The 26,167-nt window shown below is 46.1% G+C and overlaps 1 protein-coding gene across 1 annotated transcript in view; it reads left to right on the plus strand.

The window, feature by feature from the left end:
- The window catches only part of LOC126282355 (uncharacterized), a 114,585-nt gene extending 107,548 nt beyond the window's left edge, over window positions 1–7,037 (plus strand). The window contains exons 3-4 of the mRNA XM_049982012.1: window positions 5,170–5,430; window positions 6,921–7,037. Coding sequence (XP_049837969.1) covers window positions 5,170–5,430; window positions 6,921–7,037 — 378 coding nt within the window. The remainder of the gene's footprint in view (window positions 1–5,169; window positions 5,431–6,920) is intronic.
- The last annotated feature ends 19,130 nt before the right edge of the window (window positions 7,038–26,167 follow it).

The raw sequence follows: 26,167 nt of genomic DNA on the forward strand, positions 1-26,167 counted from the left end.
AATCTCGCGTACAGACGTATGACACAGGTGACACACAGTCGTCCGACCACTTCCCAAGTCTGTGAGTTCCGCGGAGAGCCTCATTCATCTCTTTCACGATGTCTAATGACCGCTGAGGTCGCTGATATGGAATTCCTGGCAGTAGGTAGCAACACAATGCATCTAATATGAAGAATGTATGTTTATGGGGGTGTCCGGATTCTTTTCATGACATAGTGTATTCTCTCTCTCGCTCTACGCAAACTATTAGTTCCACAGAAAAAAATGAACAGGACCTTTTTGTAGGAAATTTAATGTACTGAGATTTAATACTGGGTTACGTTTTCGCTGGAGGCCAAGATTTTCGAGTTACTCGATAACGAAAACGTATCAGAGTACGAAGTTTAACTACATTAAATTTCTTCCAAAAAGGTGATGTTCAGTTTGCTGTAGGACTAAAGGTTTGTGCATAACAAGTGAGAGAATATGAAAATCTTACACGTGATGTTTGGAGGCGTCGAAGGCAGCGTAAAATCCATGAGTAGAAGCAGCTAAATCACCTTGTATGCAACAGGATTGTTCTTGTTGTGGTCTCTAGTCCGAAGAATGGTTTGAGGCAGCTCTTGCAAGTCTCTTGGTATCTACATACCTACTGCAACCTAGCGCACGCCTGTACGCTGGCGCCCGACTCGGAGGTAAGACGGCTTGAATCCCCGTGGTGGAAAAATTTCACTGCCAGTATTTGGCCGACAAGGAAATAAGAGGTGGTGGCTTAAAGATCCTGCCCACCCGTCTTTGCACCAAAGTCTTGCTTAAATTCAAAACCTCTTCGCAGTGTCTCATGAAGTGAGGGCATGTGACATTCAAATGGCTCTAAGCACTACGGGACTTAACACCTGAGGTCATCAGTCCCCTAAGAACTACTTAAACCTAAGTAACCTAAGAACATGACACACATGCATGCCCGAGGCAGGATTCGAACCTGGGACCATCGGATGGGGATGCTAAGCTCGGCGGTCCCCTTTGAAGCTGTTCGATAGGCGTAGGCTATATCCCGGCACCAGGTGTCACTCTCTCCCTTTTCTTCACCCATGACAACACAGACGCAACACTACGGGCCACAGACACTCATCACAGTCATCAATAGACCCTTAACATATTCATCATTTGGATTTGCAGGTCCTTATGTTTACCGTGTTAGCAGTTAAAATTGTAGTATGTGATATCCGCCAGTTACGCAAAACACCATTTTTCCGTAGTACACAAACATGTGTTCAAATGTATGTGAAATCTTATGGGACTTAACTGCTAAGGTCATCAGTCCCTAAGCTTACACACTACTTAACCTAAATTATCCTAAGGACAAGCACACACACCCATGCCCGAGGGAGGACTCGAACCTCCGCCGGGAGCAGCCGCATAGTCCATGACTGCAGCGCCTAAGACCGATCGGCTAATCCCGCGAGGCTACAAACATGTGGGAGCACCACTGTGCCATCATCAGTGGGTTTTTGTTTCATTTAATCTGTAATGTGAACATTTTTACTAAATGATTACAAATTATGTCAATATTTAGTTCAGACAATAGTTCGTTTCTTTTTATTAATGCCTTTACACTTGGTGTGCATGATTTTTCAGGACTACCTGGACAAGGTACCTGTAATAAATAATACACAGGTGGTCCTGAAAATTCATGCACACCAACTTTAAAGGTATTAACAAAAAGAACGAACTATTTTTTGAACTAAATATCCACATAATTTTGTAATCATTTAGTAAAAATGTTCACATTACAGATTAAATACAACGGAAACACACTGATGATGGCACAGTGGTGCTGAAACATGTTTGGGTACGTGGAAAAAACGGTGCTTTACATAACTGGGGACCTCACATCCTACAACATCCTTGACACGTCATCACAGGGCGGAAGAAGGCAAAGACAAGCCACCTCGTTTAGGGCCTACCTATGAGCGGCCGTGCACGGTTTTGCATCTGTTCCCCTACGCTCAGACACCAAATATGGGCTGTTTATGAGAGAGAGAGAGAGAGAGAGAGAGAGAGAGAGAGAGAGAGAGAGAGAGACAGACAGACAGACAGACAGACAGACAGACTGGACGAATCGTAAAGCAATTGGCTACGAAAGAAGTTGCCCCTAGAGGAACGTGGGGGTGCTGCCACGTGACGACACACAGCAAGTGCACGCATCGGACGTCCACTGTGCACAGCCGTGCCGAAAACAGAGAAATGGATGCTTCAAAGGAAGAGCAAAACATGTGGTACGTTTCCTGACACCGGAAGGATTGCGGGGAACGGAAATGCAACATGAAAGAACGGAACAAATGCAAGAAGAGCACTGTATGGCCGGCCGGTGTGGCCGAGCGGTTGTAGGCGCTTCAGTCTGGAACCGCGCGACCGCTGCAGTCGCAGGTTCGAATCCTGCCTCGGCCATGGATGTGTGTGATGTCCTTAGGTTAGTTTGGTTTAAGTAGTTCTAAGTTCTAGGGGACTGATGACCTCAGAAGTTAAGTCCCATAGTGCTCAGAGCCATTTGAACGAACCAGCACTATGTCCGTTGCCAGGTGTGGCAGAATGATTCAAGCAAGAACGGATGTCGTTGGCTGACGCACGATCCGGAACGCCACCCCGCATTACCGATACCATTGTTCAGCAGACGGAGAACTTCCTTATTGAAGATAGGCGAGTTACATTGGCAACCATTGTTTCAGTGGTCGGAATTGCAACGGATATGCAACGTCTTCCGTGCACTAGTGCCGTTCTTCGATTAATTCCTGTTCCCCACAATCCTTCCTCTGTAAGGAAACGCACTACACCCCTCCTCCCTTCATTTTGAAGATTCCATTCCTCTGTTTTTATCACTACGAAGTGCAGTGGACGGCCGCCACTTGCACGTCAATGCGATGCTCCGTTCCCTTTGTGGATGACGGTTTCGGACACGGGATTCAGTGTGCAGTTTATTTTTCTACTGTATCTTGAAAAACATTTAAGATTTTAGAGGGATCTGTGAGAAAATCAAACTGCTGATGGAAAGCCGCGTCCGAAACCGTCGTCCACCGAAACGTCAGAGCGTCTCAGTCATAGATGACAGGGCCTTTCTACGCAGCAGGGAGGTCCATCTTGTCTATTGCCGATCGTGGTAATCGGTCGCGATCATCGAATGAGAAACAACATTGCAAGACCTTTCGTGTACGGTCCGTTAGCGTACAAATTCACTTTTGCTACAGAAGGGATGGCCTAGTGGCAGTTGCCGGCGCCTATAACTTCGTCATTGGATATCGTTTCTGGACACAGGTTCATATCGTCGATTTGTTCCTCAAAACGTCCTCTACAGCCCCTTGAAGTCTGTCGCAAAATATATGGCAGACACTGTACACACACTCATGCTCATAAACTAAGGATAATTCGAGAATGTGCCACAGAACGTGGCACTACACAAAACTGGCGCTAACAGCATAGGCACATAGGGAACGCACACGACATAGATCTGTAAGTCCACGGTATTGGTGATAAGTTTAGAAAACCGTCCCGAAACACATGTGCTACAAAACGCCATTGTTTCCGGAGCATGTACACCTACCTCAATGTTGGATACGATCACCATGCACCTGCACACAGGCCGCACAACGGGGCGGCATACTCTGGATCAGGTGGTCGAGCAGCTGCTGGAGTATAGCCTCCCATTCTTGCACCAGTGCCTGTCGGAGCTCTTGAAGTGTCGTAGGGGTGTGAAAACGTGCAGTGATACGTCTACCGAAAGGTTTAGGTCTGGATAACAGGCAGGCCACTCCATTCCCCTGATATCTCCTATTTCAAGGTACTCCCCCACGATGGGAGCTCGGTGGGGCCGTACGTTAACATCCATCAGGTGGAAGGTGAGACCCACTGCACCCCTGAAAAGACGGACATACTGGTGCAAAATGACGTCCCGATATACCTGATCTGTTACATTTCCTCCGTCAAAGACACGCAGGGGTGTACGTGCACCACCGACCGCGGTGGCCGCGCGGTTCTGGCGCTGCAGTCCGGAACCGCGGGACTGCTACGGTCGCAGGTTCGAATCCTGCCTCGGGCATGGATGTTTGTGATGTCCTTAGGCTAGTTAGGTTTAAGTAGTTCTAGGGGACTTATGACCTAAGATGTTGACCCCCATTGTGCTCAGAGCCATTTTTTTGTACGTGCACCAGTCATAATCCCACTCCATACAATCAAACTACGACCTCCATTCAGGCCCCTTTCAAGGACATTAAGGGGTGGGTATCTGGTTCCTGGTTCACGCTAGATGAAAATCCGACGGGAATCACTGTTCAGACTATACCTGGACTCGTCCTTGAACGTAACCAGGGAACACTGTTCCAATGACCATGTACTGTGTTCTTGACACTAGGCTTTACGGGCTCTCCTATGACCAGGGGTCAGTGGAATGCACATTGCAGGTCTCTGGGCGAATAAATCATGTCTGTTCAGTTGTCTGTAGACGGTGTGTCTGGAGACAACTGTTCCAGTGGCTGCGGTAAGGTCCCGAGCAAGGCTACCTGCCAGTACTCCGTGGCCGTCTGCCGGCACTGATGGTGATATGTCGGTCTTCTTGTGGAGTTGGACCCTGTGGACGTGTCTTTCTTTAGCGCCTGGACACCTTTCCTGTCTGCTGCAATCGCTGCCATAATCTTGAGATCACATTCTGTGGCACACGGAGGGCCCGTGCTACGGCATGCTGTGTTTGAGCAGCTATCACTCGCTCTCGTATTCTACCCATCATAGCATCATCAGTACGTGCTGTCTGAGCCATTTTCGACACACAGTCACCATTAGCACGTCTGAAAACGTCTGCACACTTACTCACTGCACCGTACTCTGACATGCACCAACACACCTCTGCGTATGTGGACTGGTGTTGCGCCAACGTGCAACGGCCGCAGGTCAAATGCACCCCGAAGTAATTTAAACCCGCAAACCGCCCACCAGAGCGTCGTTTCACCATGTATCAGCATTATCCTTAATTTATGAGCATGAGTGTAGATCAAGAGAAGCATGTGAACGGTCTTTTTTTAAAAGGAAAGCGTATTACTATTGCAACCCTGAGTCGTTCCGCGTCATAGCCAGAGACTGTGATCTACAGGCAAGCAATTAACTGGACTAAACTAAACTAGGAAATGTTTAACACAATCTCAGACATCGCCGTCTGTGGAAAGTGAAACCTTACGTCCACCTGAGAGCCTGGTGGAGGAGCCTTGGCATTCGCCAGTACAGCAGAGTGGTCGGTGTTACACCGTCGGTCTCAAGAGTGTCGTTGGAGGTCAGGCGGCCCCCCGCTGGCCGCATCCGTCCCGAACTGGGGCACCCGCCCCCACGGCCGCCCCCACAGCCGCCCCCGCCCCCTCTGGTGACAAACTGCCTCGGCGGGCGGCGCGCCCTGCGATACCAAAAGTCTCTGTCTGTGTCCGCGTCTGTTCTTTCTGTTATTCCTCGCCGGCTAACAAACCGGTCTGTCTGCCCGCCACGGCGTCGCAGAGGCCCTCCAGGGAACAATACCACCATTTACTCGCTCGCCATTTTACTGGCACAGTTCTCCATCGCTGCCATTCGAACACTGCGTGATGTCACTTGGCGCACAATGCGGATGTAAATATTGCTGCACTCCAATGCTAACAAGGATAGTGGAATGTAGTCGAAATAAACCTGGCGATACTGAGGGTATTAGATTAGGAAATGTGACACAAAAATAAGTAGCAAGTTAAACGACGATGCTCAGAGTAAAGACGACATAGATTGCCAATAGAAAGAAAAACATTTCTGAAAAACCCAAATTTCTTCATATCGAATATAAGTTAGATAAGACTGCGTAGGATTCCGCGGACGGAGTCAGCTGTGACACGGACGTTTTCTGGGTACCTTACTGTGTCATACTGTACAAATACTTCCTTAATGTACGCGTCCATAGCCACAATATATTGTCTAAGTGATGGAACTATATTAACCACCGTAGGTTCAGTTTTACTCTTTTAATGTAACAGCCGCATAGTTTACGTTATTGACCATTTTAAAATGTGTTTAATATAATACCAAAATAAAAATGAAGTAAAGAGGTAACACACATTAGTGAACAGCAATATGCTTGCGTCTTACATTTGTTGTTTAAAGTATTTACGTGATATTCGTGATGTGCGTCACACATTAAAAGTTTTTTTTTTTTCGTGTTATGTGCAGACAGGCACGTTCCCAAATAACATGAAAAAAATGTGATGTGACGCACACATCATCAGTATCATGTAAGTACTTTAAACAGCAACAAATCTAACATGTAAGCATATCACTCTGCACTTATGTATTCTCCCTTTTTACTGCATTCTTATTTTTGGTATTACATTACAGACATTTGAAAATGGCCCCAAAGAAGCCGAAACTGGCCAGTATCGCAAGTTACATGGCTGGTGCATTAAAGGAATAAAACTGACAGCCTACGGTGGATAAAATGGTTCCATGATTTAGACAATACGTAAAGTCTATAACAGAGAAGCTAAAGAATCGGCTAAGGTTACAGTGGCGTTCTTTCGTGAATACTGGTATATTTCGCTATCCAGAGTCATTGTATTGTCACGACATTACGTCATAATTTTAAAAAACTTTGGTATAATTGGTTTTCTGCGGCGGAAACTTCATTGTGCAAGGTTCCTGCGGGGAAGGGAATGGGGATCTGGTATTTATTGCTCCTTAGAGGGTATGCTGTTACACCTTTACAAGTCTGTCTTCTACAGCAGGCGCAATATCCAGATTGCGCCAGGTTCCACCAAGGAAGAGGCAGATGCTCTGCACACTGCAGCTGCAGGCGTGTACAAGGTGGAATGTCCGTGTGGAGAAGTCTACATCGACGGCCAGTAGCAACGTGCATACGGGAGCGCTAGCGGTACATTCCACTTTGGCAGCTCAACGGGTCGGCATTTGCTGAACACCACAAAGGCTGCCGCAAGGACATTAAAGAAATTCTGTGTACTGACCAAGCAGGCGAAGGTGGTGAAGCGAAAGATCAAAGTGGCCACTGAAATACACTACTGCCCATCTACACCACGAAAATGACGTGCTACAACGCGAAATTGAACCGACAGGAAGAAGATACTGTGATATGCAAATGATTAGCTTTTCAGAGCATTCACACAAGGTTGGCGCCGGTGGCGACACATACAACGTGCTGACATGAGGAAAGTTTCCAACCGATTTCTGATACACAAACAGCAGTTGATCGGCGTTGCCTGGTGAAACGTTTGTTGTGATGCCTCGTGTAAGGAGGAGAAATGCGTACCATCATGTTTCCGACTTTGATAAACGTCGGATTCTAGCCTATCGCGATTGCGGTTTGTCGTATCACGACATTGCTGCTCACGTTGGTCGAGATCCAACGACTGTTATAAGAATATGGAATCGTTGGGTTCAGGAGCGTAATACGGAAGCCGTGCTGGATCCCAACGGTCTCGTATCATTAGCAGTCGAGACGACAGGCATCTTATCCTCATGGCTGTAACGGATCGCGCAGCCACGTCTCGATCCCTGAGTCAACAGATGGGGACGTTTGCAAGACAACAACCATCTGCAAGAACAGTTCGACGACGTTTGCAGCAGCATGGACTATCAGCTCGGAGACCATGGCTGCGGTTACCTTGACGCTGCATCACAGACAGGAGCGCCTGCGATGGTGTACTCAACAACGAACCTGGGTGCAGAGAATGGCAAAAGGTCATTTTTTCGGATGAATCCAGGTTCTGTTTACATCATCATGATTGTCATATCCGTGTTTGGCGACATCGCGGTGAAAGCACATTGGAAGCGTGTATTCGTCATCGCCATACTGGCCTATCACCCGGCGTGATGGTATGGGGTGCCATTGGTTACACGTCACGGTCACCTCTTGTTCGCATTGACGGCGCTTTGAGCACTGCACGTTACATTTAAGATGTGTTATGACCCGTGGCTCTACCCTTCATTCGATCCCTGCGAAACCCTACATTTCAGCAGAAAATGTACGACCGCATGTTGCAAGTCGTGTACGGGCCTTTCTTGATACCGAAAATTTTCGACTGCTGCCCTGGCCAGCACATTCTCCACATCTCTCACCAATTTAAAACGTCTGGTCAATGGTGGCCGAGCAACTGGCTCGTCACAATACGCGTCACAACTCTTGATGAACTGTGGTATCGTGTTGAAGCTGCATGGGCAGCTGTGCCTGTACACGCCATCCAAGCTCTGTTTGACTCAATGCCCAGGCGTATCAAGGACGTTATTACGGCCAGAGGTGGTTGTTCTGGGTACTGATTTCTCAGGATGTATGCACCCAAATTGCGCGAAAATGTAATCACATGTCAGTTCTAGTATAATATATTTGTCCAATGAAAACCCGTTCATCATCTGCGTTTCTTCTTGATGTACCAATTTTAATGGCCAGTACTGTATTAAAAAGCCCTAACAACATGACTGGAGAGGATGGTCTGAGTCCTTTCCCACTGCTCCCTCAGAGTCGAACAGGCCGCACCAACACAAGATACCGAGAGAGGTGGCACAGAGGTTAACACACTGGACTCGTATTTGGGAGGGCGACGGTTCAAACCCACGTCCGCCCATCCAGATTTAGGTTTTCCGTCACTTTCCTAAATAGCTCCAGCCAAGTGCTGGGATAGTTCCTTTGAAAAGGGTACGACCGATTTCCTTCCCCATCCTTGACACAATCCGAGCTTGTGCTCAGTATCTAATGCCCCGCTGTCGACGGGACGTTAAACCTAATCTTCCCTCTTTTAACGAAACACGATGTGACTAACTGCCACGGTGCAGCCTGCGTCCAGCAGCAGGGAAGCTGGAGTCTGCACCTCAGTCGCCGATGACTACCAAACATACACACACTGTAAGAAGCAATATGCGACAGCACAGCTCCATTCCCTCCACCGTACTAGCCTATTAAAATATAGTTTCCACGCCTTCCTTCTGAAGAACTTAACAACATCAACGTTTCTGTTTCTTTATTTCCTCATTATGACGCGTTGTAATGTTCAGTGAGTGCTTACGAGGAAATATAAGTGATTCTGGACAGCAAAAACACATCTGCAGTCCAACAGGAGAGTACTGTAACGGTGGCCGAAACGTTGGTTTCACTAATGACAGCTTTCTTGCAACACGATGCGATACCATCTCATAAAACTTTTATGACAAAAATTTGAATATTCGTAACTAATTCCTGAAAGTATTTGTCAGGAGTGTAGCCATATACGGAAGTGAAGCGTGGACGATCTCTCGAAGAATAGTTCAGGCAATAAAAAAAACAGAAGCTTTTGGAAAGTTGTTCTACAAGAGAATACCAAAGATTATATAGGCAGACCAAATAACAAATAATGAATAAAGCAGAGCCCAATGTAAGAAAAAATTACAGCGCACCCTGAATAAAAGAAGGGATGAGTTGATAAGACATTCCTAAGGCAGCCAGAAAATCTCTATTTGGCAACGAATGAAATGTGTGTGTGGTGGAGGAAGGAGGAGAAGCGAATTTGGAGGAAGGGGAGGGGGGATTTAAGAGGAAGAGCAAGGCTTGAGTGGATCGCACGAGTTGTTAACAGTGTCGCCGTAAATCGGCGTTACCGATAGATTTTTTCCAATTTTATTTTGTTTATATCAGTGTTCTTAGATGTACAGAGGACTGTTGTGAATCGAAGTGTTTTGTAAGTCATAATGTTGCGGTAAATCCAACTTGTTGTGAGTTTTCAATATGTAAATGTGCGGGGCACAGTGCTAGGTCATCACATAGTGAATAGTAACAGCACTCAGCTCAAACAGGAAACCAGTGAGCTTTTTACCATATTTGGCCAAATTATATCTATACTCAACTGTTAAAGCGAGCTTCTGCAATGAATTAATTGGGCGTACATACATGCTAGTGACGGTAATGATTCCCAACAGCCTGATGTTATTAGGTGGAGTGCTGTAAATTGGCACACATTATGTATTTTAACTATGCATTCGCTTCTTGTACTTCATTTACATTAGAGCCGTTCCGCTGCAAGTGCTCATCGTACGCAACACACAGCGCTGTAGGAAACGTTTCCTCGGCAGATTGAACAAATATTAGACATCCATAGGAAACATCACGCTAGTACTGTACAACAACGTCTCTGGCCCTGATGGCGATCTCGGTTTGCCGAGCAAGGGAGTCCAGAAGTTTCTACAAGTGGTGCATATCTAGCAGAGGCCATTCATTTGCGATTAGATCCCCAGAGCTTCCAAACTGCACACAGAGGTTGGAGAAAAATATGGAAACACGCGAGAAATGCATGCTTGAACACACATGGTGGTATTAGCAAGGCATGCAGTTGGCGTTGTTGTATTTAACTACGAACGGCACCTGTGCAATCCCCTCAGTGCGTTGTATCAGTCGCGGTGAGAACAGAATTTTCTGTCTGGTTTTGAGTTTGTTATCTCGGAATTAAGTGAATTCGAATGTGGCCAAACTGTTGGCGTTCGTATGGTGGTGATTTCGTAACAAAGTGGGCTGAAGTGTTTGGTGTTTTAAGAAGAACCGTATCGAAGATTTATATCTACTACAGGGAAAGTGAAAAGACATCATCCGCCAAGTCACAACGCGGACTGAAGTGGCTGTTGAATGATGACAGGCTGTCACTGAGGAGGATTTTGAGAAAAGAAAAAGAGGACTACAGCTGAAAAAGTCACTTTAGAACTGCATGTCGCACTGGCGAACTCTGTCAGCAACAAAACAACGCCAAAGAAGCTCCATAAATTGGGAATTGAAGAGTGATCTGGAGTCCAAGTCCAGTCATCAGTGATGCAGATGCCCTTGACAGGAAAACGTTTTGTCGAAACCATAGCAGTTGGACTACAGAGCAGTTGATGAAAGTCATTTTGTCGGATGAGTCTTGTTTCACACTCGCCGAGTTTACGTCCCCAGAGTGAAACGTGGCGGATGTTCGGTGTTGATTTGCTCAGCCATATCGTTCAATTCCCGGGGCCCCATGGTCCCATTACTGCCAAGAATTACGTGACCATTTTGGCTGATCAGGTCCATGGTACAATGTTTGTTCCCCAATGGTGATGCTGTGTTGCAAGGCGATAGGGCCCCTCTTCACACACCTCACATCGTCCATGACTGGTTTTGTGAGCACGAGAAAAAGTTACCACATTCTCCCTGATCTCCACAGTCACCAGACCTTAATATTATTGAGCCTTTGTGGTCTATTTTGGAGAAAAGGGTGCGTGATTGGTATCCACCGGCATCATCGTTACCTAAACTTGCCAGTATTTTTCAGGAAGATTGGCATAAAATTCATTTGAAAACAATACAGGACTTGTATTTATTCATTCTGAGACGACTGGAAGGCGCTGTGAGTGGTAACGGATTTCGTAGACAGTATTCCGCACGGTAACGTCTTTGTTTTCGATGCTTCCATATTTTTGTCATTCCCGTGTATAATATTTTGTACGTTGAAATATCCTGGCAGATCAAAACTGTGTGCCGGACCGAGACTCGAACTCGGGAACTTCATCTTTCGCAGGCAAGGGCTCTATCGACTGAACTACCCAAGCACGGCTCAGGACGGGTCCTCTCAGCTTCCTTTCTGCCAGTACCTTGTCTCCTGCCTTCCAAACTTCACAGAAGCTCTCCTGCGAACCTTGCAGAACTAGCACTCCTAGAGGAAAAGGTATTGCACAGACATGGATTAGCCAGGGGGATGTTTCCAGAATGAAATGTTCATTTGCAGCACAGTGTGCGCTACGGTCGCTAGTTCGAGTCTTGGTTCGGCACACAGTTTTAATATGCTACGAAGTTTCATATCAGCGCATACTCCGCTGCAGAGTGAAAATTTCATTCTGAAGATTGAGCAGATTGCTACCTCTCGCCCGCCGTTGCAAACAGTACCAGAAATTTTCTATATGACTTATAATAAGGTGATTTAGGGGCCAGTCGATGTGACATAGAGTGAATGTATTCGTCAGACCGTGAAAATGTGCGTGCAGCCTCGTGAACACTGCTGTCGTCATCTTGAGGCAGGAGTGACCAGAGCACAGTCGTCATGAAGATGTTACAGAAAAAGCATCTCGTGGTCACCGAGAATGTTGAAATAATCGTTCTGCTTATTGATCGCGGTATCTTAAGTGAATGGACCGAAGGTATGGTACAAAAAACATCCGCAAAACATCACAGAACCACCTTCGGTCTAACTAAATTCTCCACGCACTCTGAGTTAAGCGATGTCCGTGCATTTGACACCTTGCAAAATGACGACTTTTCGGGCCATACTACACAGCTTCAGACAGCTACTGTCAAACTTAAATTTATCTACGGTATGTTATATGGATATTATTTAAGGGCTGTGACTGTAATGTAGGATTTTTATGAAATAATATGTACTGCAACAGTCACTTGTTACTGATATTTTATTATCACGGAGCGTTTCGGTAGTATGCTGCATTATCAGGTGCATTCACAGTTACTTTTACATTTTAATTAATATAAAGTGAGGTTAGTTTCCTTTGCTGTATGTGCCACTTAGTTTATGCGTCAGAAAAGACTCCTGTTCAGGATCTTATAGTATCACAGTATGTGGTAAGTATGATAAGACATTTTGTTAGTGCATTTACTTACTTCTTTGTTGCTAATTTCGTTGTCTGGCATACACAGCACAGTAACAACTACATCACAACTTAACACTTACACAATCATTTGTTTACGTCAATCAAGAGACTCTTGAAAGCTAAGATAAATTTGTTTCTATTGCTAAACCGTATTATACAGTTAAGATGAAACATTTATAAATAATTGTATTTACGTCATGGTAAATGTTAGGTGCCTAGTTGGTAAAGCTAATTTTTTTCTCACTGACATATCCGTTCAACATTTGAGAAGTTCTTAAAGAAATTAATATTACACTCCTGGAAATTGAAATAAGAACACCGTGAATTCATTGTCCCAGGAAGGGGAAACTTCATTGACACATTCCTGGGGTCAGATACATCACATGATCACACTGACAGAACCACAGGCACATAGACACAGGCAACAGAGCATGCACAATGTCGGCACTAGTACAGTGTATATCCACCTTTCGCAGCAATGCAGGCTGCTATTCTCCCATGGAGACGATCGTAGAGATGCTGGATGTAGTCCTGTGGAACGGCTTGCCATGCCATTTCCACCTGCCGTCTCAGTTGGACCAGCGTTCGTGCTGGACGTGCAGATCGCGTGAGACGACGCTTCATCCAGTCCCAAACATGCTCAATGGGGGACAGATCCGGAGATCTTGCTGGCCAGGGTAGTTGACTTCCACCTTCTAGAGCACGTTGGGTGGCACGGGATACATGCGGACGTGCATTGTCCTGTTGGAACAGCAAGTTCCCTTGCCGGTCTAGGAATGGTAGAACGATGGGTTCGATGACGGTTTGGATGTACCGTGCACTATTCAGTGTCCCCTCGACGATCACCAGAGGTGTACGGCTAGTGTAGGAGATCGCTCGCCACACCATGATGCCGGGTGTTGGCCCTGTGTGCCTCGGTCGTATGCAGTCCTGATTGTGGCGCCCACCTGCACGGCGCCAAACACGCATACGACCATCATTGGCACCAAGGCAGAAGCGACTCTCATCGCTGAAGACGACACGTCTCTATTCGTCCCTCCATTCACGCCTGTCGCGACACCACTGGAGGCGGGCTGCACGATGTTGGGGCGTGAGCGGAAGACGGCCTAACGGTGTGCGGGACCGTAGCCCAGCTTCATGGAGACGGTTGCGAATGGTCCTCGCCGATACCCCAGGAGCAACAGTGTCCCTAATTTGCTGGGAAGTGGCGGTGCGGTCCCCTACGGCACTGCGTAGGATCCTACGGTCTTGGCGTGCATCAGTGCGTCGCTGCGGTCCGGTCCCAGGTCGACGGGCACGTGCACCTTCCGCCGACCACTGGCGACAACATCGATGTACTGTGGAGACCTCACGCCCCACGTGTTGAGCAGTTCGGCGGTACGTCCACCCGGCCTCCCGCATGCCCCCCATACGCCCTCGCTCAAAGACCGTCAACTGCACATACGGTTCACGTCCACGCTCTCGCGGCATGCTACCAGTGTTAAACACTGCGATGGAGCTCCGTATGCCACGGCAAACTGGCTGACACTGACGGCGGCGGTGCACAAATGCTGCGCAGCTAGCGCCATTCGACGGCCAACACCGTGGTTCCTGGTGTGTCCGCTGTGCCGTGCGTGTGATCATTGCTTGTACAGCCCTCTCGCAGTGTCCGGAGCAAGTATGGTGGGTCTGACACACCGGTGTCAATGTGTTCTTTTTTCCATTTCCAGGAGTGTATTATTTTCAAGTTCATTATTTAGCAACATGTGTCCATGCACTGTGCCGTGAATGAATATTCCCAGTTCTCCATAAAGTCCACTTGGTGTCCTTGCCCATGTTATGTAATGTTGTTGTTGTTGTCTTCAGTCCTGAGACTGGTTTGATGCAGCTCTCCATGCTACTCTATCCTGTGCAAGCTGCTTCATCTCCCAGTACCTACTGCAACCTACATCCTTCTGAATCTGCTTAGTGTACTCATCTCTCGGTCTCCCTCTACGATTTTTACCCTCCACGCTGCCCTCCAATGCTAAATTTGTGATCCCTTGATGCCTCAGGACATGTCCTACCAACCGATCCCTTCTTCTAGTCAAGTTGTGCCACAAACTTCTCTTCTCCCCAATCCTATTCAATACCTCCTCATTAGTTACGTGATCTATCCACCTTATCTTCAGTATTCTTCTGTAGCACCACATTTCGAAAGCTTCTATTCTCTTCTTGTCCAAACTAGTTATCGTCCATGTTTCACTTCCATACATGGCTACACTCCAAACAAATACTTTCATAAACGACTTCCTGATCCATAAATCTATATTCGATGTTAACAAATTCCTCTTCTTCAGAAACGCTTTCCTTGCCATTTCCAGTCTACATTTTATATCCTCTCTACTTCGACCATCATCAGTTATTTTACTTCCTAAATAGCAAAACTCCTTCACTACTTTAAGTGTCTCATTTCCTAATCTAATTCCCTCAGCATCACCCGATTTAATTTGACTACATTCCATTATCCTCGTTTTGCTTTTGTTAATGTTCATCTTATATCCTCCTTTCAAGACACTGTCCATTCCGTTCAACTGCTCTTCCAAGTCCTTTGCCGTCTCTGACAGAATTACAATGTCATCGGCGAACCTCAAAGTTTTTACTTCGTCTCCATGAATTTTAATACCTATCCCGAATTTTTCTTTTGTTTCCTTTACTGCTTGCTCAATATACAGATTGAATAACATCGGGGAGAGGCTACAACCCTGTCTCACTCCTTTCCCAACCACTGCTTCCCTTTCATGCCCCTCGACTCTTATGACTGCCATCTGGTTTCTGTACAAATTATAAATAGCCTTTCGCTCCCTGTATTTTACCCCTGCCACCTTTAGAATTTGAAAGAGAGTATTCCAGTCAACATTGTCAAAAGCTTTCTCTAAGTCTACAAATGCTAGAAACGTAGGTTTGCCCTTCCTTAATCTTTCTTCTAAGATAAGTCGTAAGGTCAGTATTGCCTCACGTGTTCGAACATTTCGACGGAATCCAAACTGATCCTCCCCGAGGTCTGCATCTACCAGTTTTTCCATTCGTCTGTAAAGAATTCGCGTTAGTATTTTGCAGCCGTGGCTTATTAAACTGATAGTGCGGTAATTTTCACATCTGTCAGCACCTGCTTTCTTTGGGATTGGAATTATTATATTCTTCTTGAAGTCTGAGGGTATTTCGCCTGTCTCATACATCTTGCTCACCAGCTGGTAGAGTTTTGTCAGGGCTGGTTGTCCCAAGGCCGTCAGTAGTTCTAATGGAATGTTGTCTACTCCGGGGGCCTTGTTTCGACTCAGGTCTTTCAGTGCTCTGTCAAACTCTTCACGCAGTATCGTATCTCCCATTTCGTCTTCATCTACATCCTCTTCCATTTCCATAATATTGTCCTCAAGTACATCGCCCTTGTATAAACCTTCTATATACTCCTTCCACCTTTCTGCCTTCCCTTCTTTGCTTAGAACTGGGCTGCCATCTGAGCTCTTGATATTCATACACTTGGTTCTCTTCTCTCCAAAGGTCTCTTTAATTTTCCTGTAGGCAGTATCTATCTTACCCCTAGTGAGATAAGCTTCTACATCCTTACATTTGTCCTCTAGCCATCCCTGTTTAGCCATTTTGCACTTCCTGTCGATCTCATTTTTGAGACGTTTGTATTCCTTTTTGCCTGCTTCATTTACTGCATTTTTATATTTTCTCCTTTCATCAATTAATTTCAATATTTCTTCTGTTACCCAAGGATTTCTAGCAGCCCTCGTCTTAGTACCTACTTTATCCTCTGCTGCCTTCACTACTACATCCCTCAGAGCTACCCATTCTTCTTCTACTGTATTTATTTCCCCTATTCCTGTCAATTGTTCCCTTATCCTCTCCCTGAAACTCTGTACAACCTCTGGTTCTTTCAGTTTATCCAGGTCCCATCTCCTTAATTTCCCACATTTTTGCAGTTTCTTCAGTTTTAATCTACAGGTCATAACCAATAGATTGTGGTCAGAGTCCACATCTGCCCCTGGAAATGTCTTACAACTTAAAACCTGGTTCCTAAATCTCTGTCTTACCATTATATAATCTATCTGATACCTTTTAGTATCTCCAGGGTTCTTCCACGTATACAACCTTCTTTCATGATTCTTAAACCAAGTGTTAGCTATGATTAAGTTGTGCTCTGTGCAAAATTCTACTAGGCGGCTTCCTCTTTCATTTCTTAGCCCCAATCCATATTCACCTACTATGTTTCCTTCTCTCCCTTTTCCTACACTCGAATTCCAGTCACCCACTACTATTAAATTTTCGTCTCCCTTCACTATCTGAATAATTTCTTTTATTTCATCGTACATTTCTTCAATTTCTTCATCATCTGCAGAGCTAGTTGGCATATAAACTTGTACTACTGTAGTAGGTGTGGGCTTCGTATCTATCTTGGCCACAATAATGCGTTCACTATGCTGTTTGTAGTAGCTTACCCGCATTCCTATTTTCCTATTCATTATTAAACCTACTCCTGCATTACCCCTATTTGATTTTGTGTTTATAACCCTGTAGTCACCTGACCAGAAGTCTTGATCCTCCTGCCACCGAACTTCACTAATTCCCACTATATCTAACTTTAACCTATCCATTTCCCTTTTTAAATTTTCTAACCTACCTGCCCGATTAAGGGATCTGACATTCCACGCTCCGATCCGTAGAACGCCAGTTTTCTTTCTCCTGATAACGACATCCTCCTGAGTAGTCCCCGCCCGGAGATCCGAATGGGGGACTATTTTACCTCCGGAATATTTTACCCAAGAGGATGCCATCATCATTTAATCATACAGTAAAGCTGCATGTCCTCGGGAAAAATTACGGCTGTAGTTTCCCCTTGCTTTCAGCCGTTCGCAGTACCAGCACAGCAAGGTCGTTTTGATTAATGTTGCAAGGCCAGATCAGTCAATCATCCAGACTGTTGCCCCTGCAACTACTGAAAAGGCTGCTGCCCCTCTCCAGGAACCACACGTTTGTCTGGCCTCTCAACAGATACCTCTCCGTTGTGGTTGCACCTACGGTACGGCCATCTGTATCGCTGAGGCACGCAAGCCTCCCCACCAACGGCAAGGTCCATGGTTCATGGGGGGGGGATGTTATGTAATATATGAAGATTATACGCAATATCATGGAACGCGTAACCTGTGTTTTTTTATGTGGGTGACTATTGCTGATTTATTACAGTTGTTAGTGTGTTGGGTATTTATATATTCGTTGGACTTCTTTTTTTTTTAAGCCCATTTGGCCTACGTTGGTACTACATTACTACATACTACGTTATAAATGCCTATTTGTGTTTACTTGTATGTGTCTTAATATTGTCTCAGTGTGTGTTGGAGTTGTTATATGTACTGAAACAATGTTAATATTGTATGCTCTTATATTTTGCTTTTTTGAATGAGCGTTTGCCTGTGGGAGGAATGCAAGTAGTGAGTTTTATTTTCATTTTCTGTTTGGAAGTTGGCTTGATATACTTTTTTCTTTCTTGTGTGAGGCTGTCAATTAGTGAGTCATAGTATCCATTTGCTGTAGCTGTGTTATTGGAGCGAACTCAACAAGCTATGCACATTTATCTACTGGAACACTGCTGGCTCTGTCAACTAATGCTCTGTATGCAGTATGCTTTTGTATCCTGGCGTGGCAAGATGAGATATATATGGTGGTATCTGTTGTTTTTGTCTTTCTGCAAACTGCTCTGTTTGCTGGGCGACGGTATTGCGAGCAAACCTGTAAGTAAATGCACTAATAAAATGTCTGATCATACGTATCACATAATGTACACACTATAACATATTTGTCTTCCTGAACAGACGTATTTTTCGTCCGGTAAACTGATTGGCACGCACACCAAAGGAGACTAAACTCACTTGATATTAATTACAGTGTAAAAGTGACTGCAAATGCACCTGAAGATTGCGGCATTCTGCTTAAATGCGTCGTGCTAATGTAATATTAGTGACTTGACACGTCTGCTCACGCAAGATTACTAAAATTTGGTTTTAAGTAGAAACTGAAACTAATCACTGGAAAGTAAACTGTTAAAATCAATTGGAGCAGACGGACATTGTTGGTGGTGGATGTAGTTTTGTTAGTGACCAAATTGACCTGTAGAAAAAAACTCTAAAATTCGCCATCAATTAACAGCATGTGTATTTACGGGCGAAACGGAATCGTAGTTTGGAAACTGCGGCCAGACCATTTAAGGTTCCGCGCTTGGGTTCAAGTTTGCAAAACGTTTATTGATGACCGACAGTTAATCTTATCGCCGCTCGCTGTAGCAGGTTGCAAATGAATAAATGGCAGAATGCTAATTGTATTCGGTCTCTGCGTCTCCACGCCAGGACTCGTTGAGCTAGTACTGATCGTTGGCTGTAACAGTAAAACATTTCATGTATCTTATGCCTATTAGGATGGCTCTGAGCAATATGGGACTTAACAGCAGTGGACATCAGTTCCCTAGAACTTTCGCACGGTTCCGGACTGGGCGCCTAGAACCGCTCGGCCACTCTGGCCGGCGTTTATACCTATTAGGAGAACTGTTAAAATGAGAACTCATGATACTTAACTAATTTACATTAATTTTATTATAAATAGTTTTAAAGGCACGGCTACATTAGATTTGTCTACACAAAAGAAAGATTAGTTACTGGTACGCAAGGAACGCAGTTATAGAGCGTCCTGTAAGTACAAAAGCTAACAGAGAAAGATATACAACCAGAAGCGAATTTCATTTACGTTCTAAACAAAAACAAAAGTATTATATTCGATCGTAATCAGCAACAGGCTGACTGCCGCTATAACTTCGAAATGTTATTTATGAAATTATAACAGCATTTCACAAAATTAGTGTACATAAGTTATTTAGATATGAAATTATTTACAGTAAAAAATAGATTAGTAGGCGTTTTCCGTGCTTTCCGTAATTTTTGCATCGTTACATTTGCATAAAATTACATGGGTCTATCAATGCAGCGCTTCAGACTGTCGCAATATATATTATTTCATGAAAATGCTACTGTCAAGTTTCTATTTTATTTATTCCACTGAAAGTGTGTAACTTTGCGTCCCGCTGTGGGATACGGATTAGAGATGTCCACTGCACGCATTTCCTTTTGCAGTGATAGCTCGAAACTTTTATAGAGATTACCCTGTTTTCACTGTGAACTGCAGTTCCGACGAGTTTGAAACTGTCATTTAGAAGGCATGGCAATCGCCTCCGGCCCCAGTCGGTTGGGATCTTTTTACGACCAAGAGTCTTTCGACTGGTCACATTGGCACGAGTGGTTCACCACTCCTTGTAGACAAGTTGGACAGTCTGCGTTGATACACCAACAAATCAGACACGTTTATTCACGGTGTTGCACGACTAAACACGACCGCTCTTTTCTGCCAGTCTGTGATTTCTCCACGTTGACTAATCTTGCTGGGCTGATCTGATACAACCATGACATAATCTAGTAGTGAAGCGGTACCGGTTCTACGCCATCTACAACGCTCCACAGTGACCAAGCTGAGTAATATGGCGTTGGTGCTTAAGTTTGTAGCGTTTTCCATAAGTTCAATAAACACAACACATTCACATCATAGAGACTTGAGTTATCTGTAATGTACTCTCCAACATTATTTCCAACAGTTTGACAGATGTTTCAAATGGCTCTGAGCACTATGGGACTTCACATCTGAGGTCATCAGTCCCCTAGAACTTAAAACTACTTAAACCTAAATAAGCTAAGGACATCACACTCATCCATGCGCGAGGCAGGACTCGAACCTGCGACCGTAGCACTCGCGCTCTTCCGGACTGAAGCGCCTAGAACCGCTCGGCCGCACCGTCCGGCCGGAGTCTGACAACGCTGGCATAAATTTTCGATTCCGCGACTGTAGAAATCACGTGGTTCTGAGGCAAAGACGTCATCGAGCCATGTTTGGAGCGCATTATCATCCGGATCAAAGTTACTTGAATGTTGTTCGACAGAGAGCGGAGGAGGTGAAAATCTGAGGGTGCAAAATCAGGCTATAAAGTGGGGGAAGAATGACTTCTCAACCCGATTCCCGTACAGGCGTGGAGTAGTACCACTTCCCGGTCGTTATTTTCGGATTACGTCTGCAAGACAACTCATTTTTTGACAGTGAATGTCGGCAGTGTCTCGAGGTGTGACAACACCTCGAGAAAGCAGTTCGTAATACACCACACCGCCGTTAATTCGCCAGATTTGTAACACTTTCTTTTGTGAATGGACGCACGTCGTTTTACGTTGAGCTGATGCTTTATTTGGGCTCAACCATTCCATTATTTTCGTTACGTTATCATAAAGACAGCATTTCTCGTCAGCAGCAACGATACAAGATAGGAACTGTCGGTGTTGATGACGAGCCAACTGACGGCAAGCTAACAGAAATGCAGCCGCCGATTTTTGTGATTTTGGCTTAAAGTGTGCGCTACCCCTTCACCTGGTTTTTGAACCTTCCCCATTGCATGCATATGTTGCACGATAATGGAACGATCACAGTTCATCAGATTTGCCAGTTCGCTGTAAACGGAACCTGGATCCATCCCAAAAAATTACGTTTTGCCATTCGTGCACCCAGGTTCGTCGTTGAGTACACCATCGCAGGCGCTCCTGTCTGTGATGCAGTGTCAAGGGTAACCGCAGCCATGGTCTCCGAGCTGATAGTTCATGCTGCTGCAAACGTCGTCGAACTGTTCGTGCAGATGGTTGTTGTCTTGCAAACGTCTCCCTCTGTTGACTCAGGGATCGAGACGTGGCTGCATGATCCGTTACAGCCATGCGGATAAGATGCCTGTCGTCTCGAATGCTAGAGATACGAGGCCTTTGGGATTCAGCACGGCGTTCCGTATTACCCTCCTGAACCTACCGATTCCATATTCTGCTAATAGTCATTGGATCTCGACCAACGCGAGCAGCAACGTCGCGGTTACGATAAACCGCAATCCCGATAGGCTAAAATCCGACCTTTGTCAAAGTCGGAAGCGTGATGGTACGCATTTCTCCTCCTTACACGAGGCATCACAACAACGTTTCACCAGGCAACGCCGGTCAACTGCTTTTGTGTATGAGAAATTGGTTGGAAACTTTCCTCAAGTCGGCACGTTGTAGGTGTCGCCACCGGCGCAAACCTTGTGTGAATGCTCTGAAAAGGTAATCATTTTCATATCACAATATCTTCTTTCTGTCGGTTAAATTTCGCGTCTGTAGCACGTCATCTTCGTACATTTTCCCACACTAGCACGCCAGTGTCCGTGTTCACGTACCCCTTGCAGTCATCGCTGTTGGTGGATTCTGATCAACGGAAGCCGACGCAATGGCACAAATGTTACCAGTTTGGCCAGCACAAGACAGCGTCGAACCGCGGATGCAGACATGTCCACACGCTCCTTGAAATGCTCCAACGTCGCGCCAACAATACGCCTAACTGTTGAAGCAGCGTGCCCTGTACGAGCAGCAGGGTCACGGAACGACAGATCCGCCTTCCGGAGACCAGTCATTCCGTCCTGTTCGAGCGCACTCGCACGCCGATATTCCAACCTGTAATGTGGGCGAGGCACAGTGACACTTGGTTACATGTTTGCACCTCGTGTGTCGGCTCCGCACTGACTGAGCGTTTCGCAAAACTGATCTGCCCGGTCACACAAAAGAGCGCCCTGTTGGGCCTACTTGCACGCCACCTCTCTGCCATTTATATCATTATTATGGTTCCAGTGTTCTGCACGTCCCCATATCGTAGTGTGTTGCAGACCACAGCTTCTCAGTGTTTTACGTATTACAAAATGTAGTGTATACAGTGTGGGCCATCGATAGTGACCGGGGCAAACATGTCACGAAGTAAGCGTCAAATGAAAAAAACTACGAAGAACGAAACTTGTCTAGTTTGAAGGGGGAAATCAGATGGCGCTATGATCGGCCCGCCAGATGGCGCTGCCGTAGGTCAAAAGGATATCAACTGCGTTTTTTTAAATACACTCCTGGAAATTGAAATAAGAACACTGTGAATTCATTGTCTCAGGAAGGGGAAACTTTATTGATACATTCCTGGGGTCAGATACATCACATGATCACACTGACAGAACCACAGGCACATAGACACAGGCAACAGAGCATGCACAATGTCGGCACTAGTACAGTGTATATCCACCTTTCACAGCAATGCTGGCTGCTATTCTCCCATGGAGACGATCGTAGAGATGCTGGATGTAGTCCTGTGGAACGGCTTGCCATGCCATTTCCACCTGGCGCCTCAGTTGGACCAGCGTTCGTGCTGGACGTGCAGATCGCGTGAGACGACGCTTCATCCAGTCCCAAACATGCTCAATGGGGGACAGATCCGGAGATCTTGCTGGCCAGGGTAGTTGACTTACACCTTCCAGAGCACGTTGGGTGGCACGGGATACGTGCGGACGTGCATTGTCCTGTTGGAACAGCAAGTTCCCTTGCCGGTCTAGGAATGGTAGAACGATGGGTTCGATGACGGTTTGGATGTACCGTGCACTATTCAGTGTCCCCTCGACGATCACCAGAGGTGTACGGCTAGTGTAGGAGATCGCTCCTCACACCATGATGCCGGGTGTTGGCCCTGTGTGCCTCGGTCGTATTCATTCCTGATTGTGGCGCTCACCTGCACGGCGCCAAACACGCATACGACCTTCATTGGCACCAAGGCAGAAGCGACCCTCATCGCTGAAGACGACACGTCTCCATTCGTCCCTCCATTCACGCCTGTCGCGACACCACTGGAGGCGGGCTGCACGATGTTGGGGCGTGAGCGGAAGACGGCCTAACGGTGTGCGGGACCGTAGCCCAGCTTCATGGAGACGGTTGCGAATGTTCCTCGCCCATACCCCAGGAGCAACAGTGTCCCTAATTTGCTGGGAAGTGGCGGTGCGGTCCCCTACGGCACTGCGTACGATCCTACGGTCTTGGCGTGCATCCGTGCGTCGCTGCGGTCCGGTCCCAGGTCGATGGGCACGTGCACCTTCCGCCGACCACTGGCGACAACATCGATGTACTGTGGAGACCTCACGCCCCACGTGTTGAGCAATTCGGCGGTACGTCCACCCGGCCTCCCGCATGCCCACTATACGCCCTCGCTCAAAGTCCGTCAACTGCACATACGGTTCACGTCCACGCTGTCGCGGCATGCTACCAGTGATAAAGACTGCGATGGAGCTCCGTATGCCAAGGCAAACTGGCTGACACTGACGGCGGCGGTGCACAAATGCTGCGCAGCTAGCGCCATTCGACGACCAACACCGCGGTTCCTGGTGTGTCCGCTGTGCCGTGCGTGTGATCATTGCTTGTACAGCCCTCTCGCTGTGTCCGGAGCAAGTATGGTGGGTCTGACACACCGGTGTCAATGTGTTCTTTTTTCCATTTCCAGGAGTGTAGGAGCCTCCATTTTTTATTACATATTCGAGTAGTACGTAAAGAAATATGAATGTTCTAGTTGGACCACTTTTGTCGCTTTGTGATAGATGGCGCTGTAAGAGTCACAAACGTATATGTACGTGGTATCACGTAACATTCCTCCAGTGCGGGCGCTATGTGCATCGTGATGAAAATGGACCCTTAAAATGTGTATGTAGGCTGTTTAAGTTTTTTTATTGGTAACGCCGCCGCCACGTAGCGCTCTGTATGAAAATCACTGGCTGTACCGTGTGCAGTCTGTGGCTGGTGGGCATTGTTGTAATACTCGCCATTGTAGTGTTGGGCAGCGGCAGCTGGATGCTAACAGCGCGTAGCGTTGCGCAGTTGGAGGTGAGCCGCCAGCAGTGGTGGACGTGGGGAGAGAGATGGCGGAGTTTTGTAATTTGTAAGACTGGATGTCATGAACTACCATATATATTATGACTATTAAGGTAAATACATTGTTTGTTCTCTATTAAAATCTTTCATTTGCTAACTATCCCTATCAGTAGTTAGTGACTTCCGTAGTTTGAATCTTTTATTTAGCTGGATTTAGCTGGCAGTAGTGGCGCTCGCTGTATTGCAGTAGCTTGAGTAACGAAGATTTTTGTGAGGTAAGTGATTTGTGAAACGTATAGATTAATGCTAGTCAGGGCCATTCTTTCGTAGGGATTTTTGGAAATCAGATTGCGTTGCGCTAAAGATATTGTGTGTCAGTTTAAGCACAGTCGTGTACAATTTTTCAAAGGTGACGTTTCAAATGGACCGTTTACCAATTGCGAAAAAGGTCGATATCGTGTAGATGTATAGCTATTGCGATCAAAATGCTCAACGGACGTGTGCTATGTATGATGCTCGGTATCCTGGACGACATCATCCAAGTGTCCGGACCGTTCGCCGGATAGTTACATTGCTTAAGGAAACAGGAATGTGAAACGTCAACCACGACCTGCAACAAATGATGATGCCCAAGTAGGTGTTTTAGCTGCTGTCGTGGCTAATCTGCACATCAGTAGCAGACTAACAGCGCGAGAATCGGGAATCCCAAAAACGTACGTGTTCTATTTAGCGACGAAGCGTCATTCACCATCAGAGGCAACGTAAACCGGCATAATATGCATTATATGGCAACTGGAAATCCACGATGGCTGCCAAAAGTGAAACATCAGTGACATTGGCGGGTTAATGTATGGTGCGGCATTATTTTATCGATGTCAGTCTAAATGGTGCAAGGAGCGCTGATTTAAAAAATGGTTCAAATGGCTCTGAGCACTATGGGACTCAAATGCTGTGGTCATTAGTCCCCTAGAACTTAGAACTACTTAAACCTAACTAACCTAAGGACATCACACACATCCATGCCCGAGGCAGGATTCGAACCTGCGACCGTAGCAGTCGCACGGTTCCGGACTGCGCGCCTAGAACCGCGAGACCACCGCGGCCGGCTGTGCTCATTTCCTACGTAGTGTTCTACCGATGTTACTATAAGATGTTTCACTGCATGACAGAATGGCTATGTACTTCAAACATCATGGATATCCGGCACATAGCTCGCGTGCGGTTGAAGCGGTATTGAATAGCATATTTCATGACAGTTGGATTGGTCGTCGAAGCACCATATACCATGGCTCGCACGTTCACCGGATCTCACGTCACCGGATTTCTTTCTTCGCGGAAAGTTGAAGGATATTTTCTATCGTGATCCACCGACAACGCTTGACAACATACGTCAGCGCATTGTCAATGCATGCACGAACTTTCGGAAGGCGAACTACTCGCTGTTGGGAGGAATGTCGTTACACGTATTGCCAAATGCATTGACGCTGACGGACATCATTTTGAGCATTTATTGCAATAATGTAGTATTTAAAGGTAATCACGCTGTAACAGCATGCGTTCTCAGAAATGATAAGTTCACAAAGGTACATGTATCACATTGGAACAACCGAAATAAAATGTTCAAACGTACCTACGTTCTGTATTTTTATTTGTGACTATTACAGCGCCATCTATCACAATGCGAAAAAAGTGGTCCAACTATAATATTCATATTTCTTTACGTACTACACGAATATGTAATAAAAATGGGGGTTCCTATTTTT

This window comes from Schistocerca gregaria, chromosome 7 (assembly GCF_023897955.1).
Source record: "Schistocerca gregaria isolate iqSchGreg1 chromosome 7, iqSchGreg1.2, whole genome shotgun sequence".
NCBI lineage: Eukaryota > Metazoa > Arthropoda > Insecta > Orthoptera > Acrididae > Schistocerca > Schistocerca gregaria.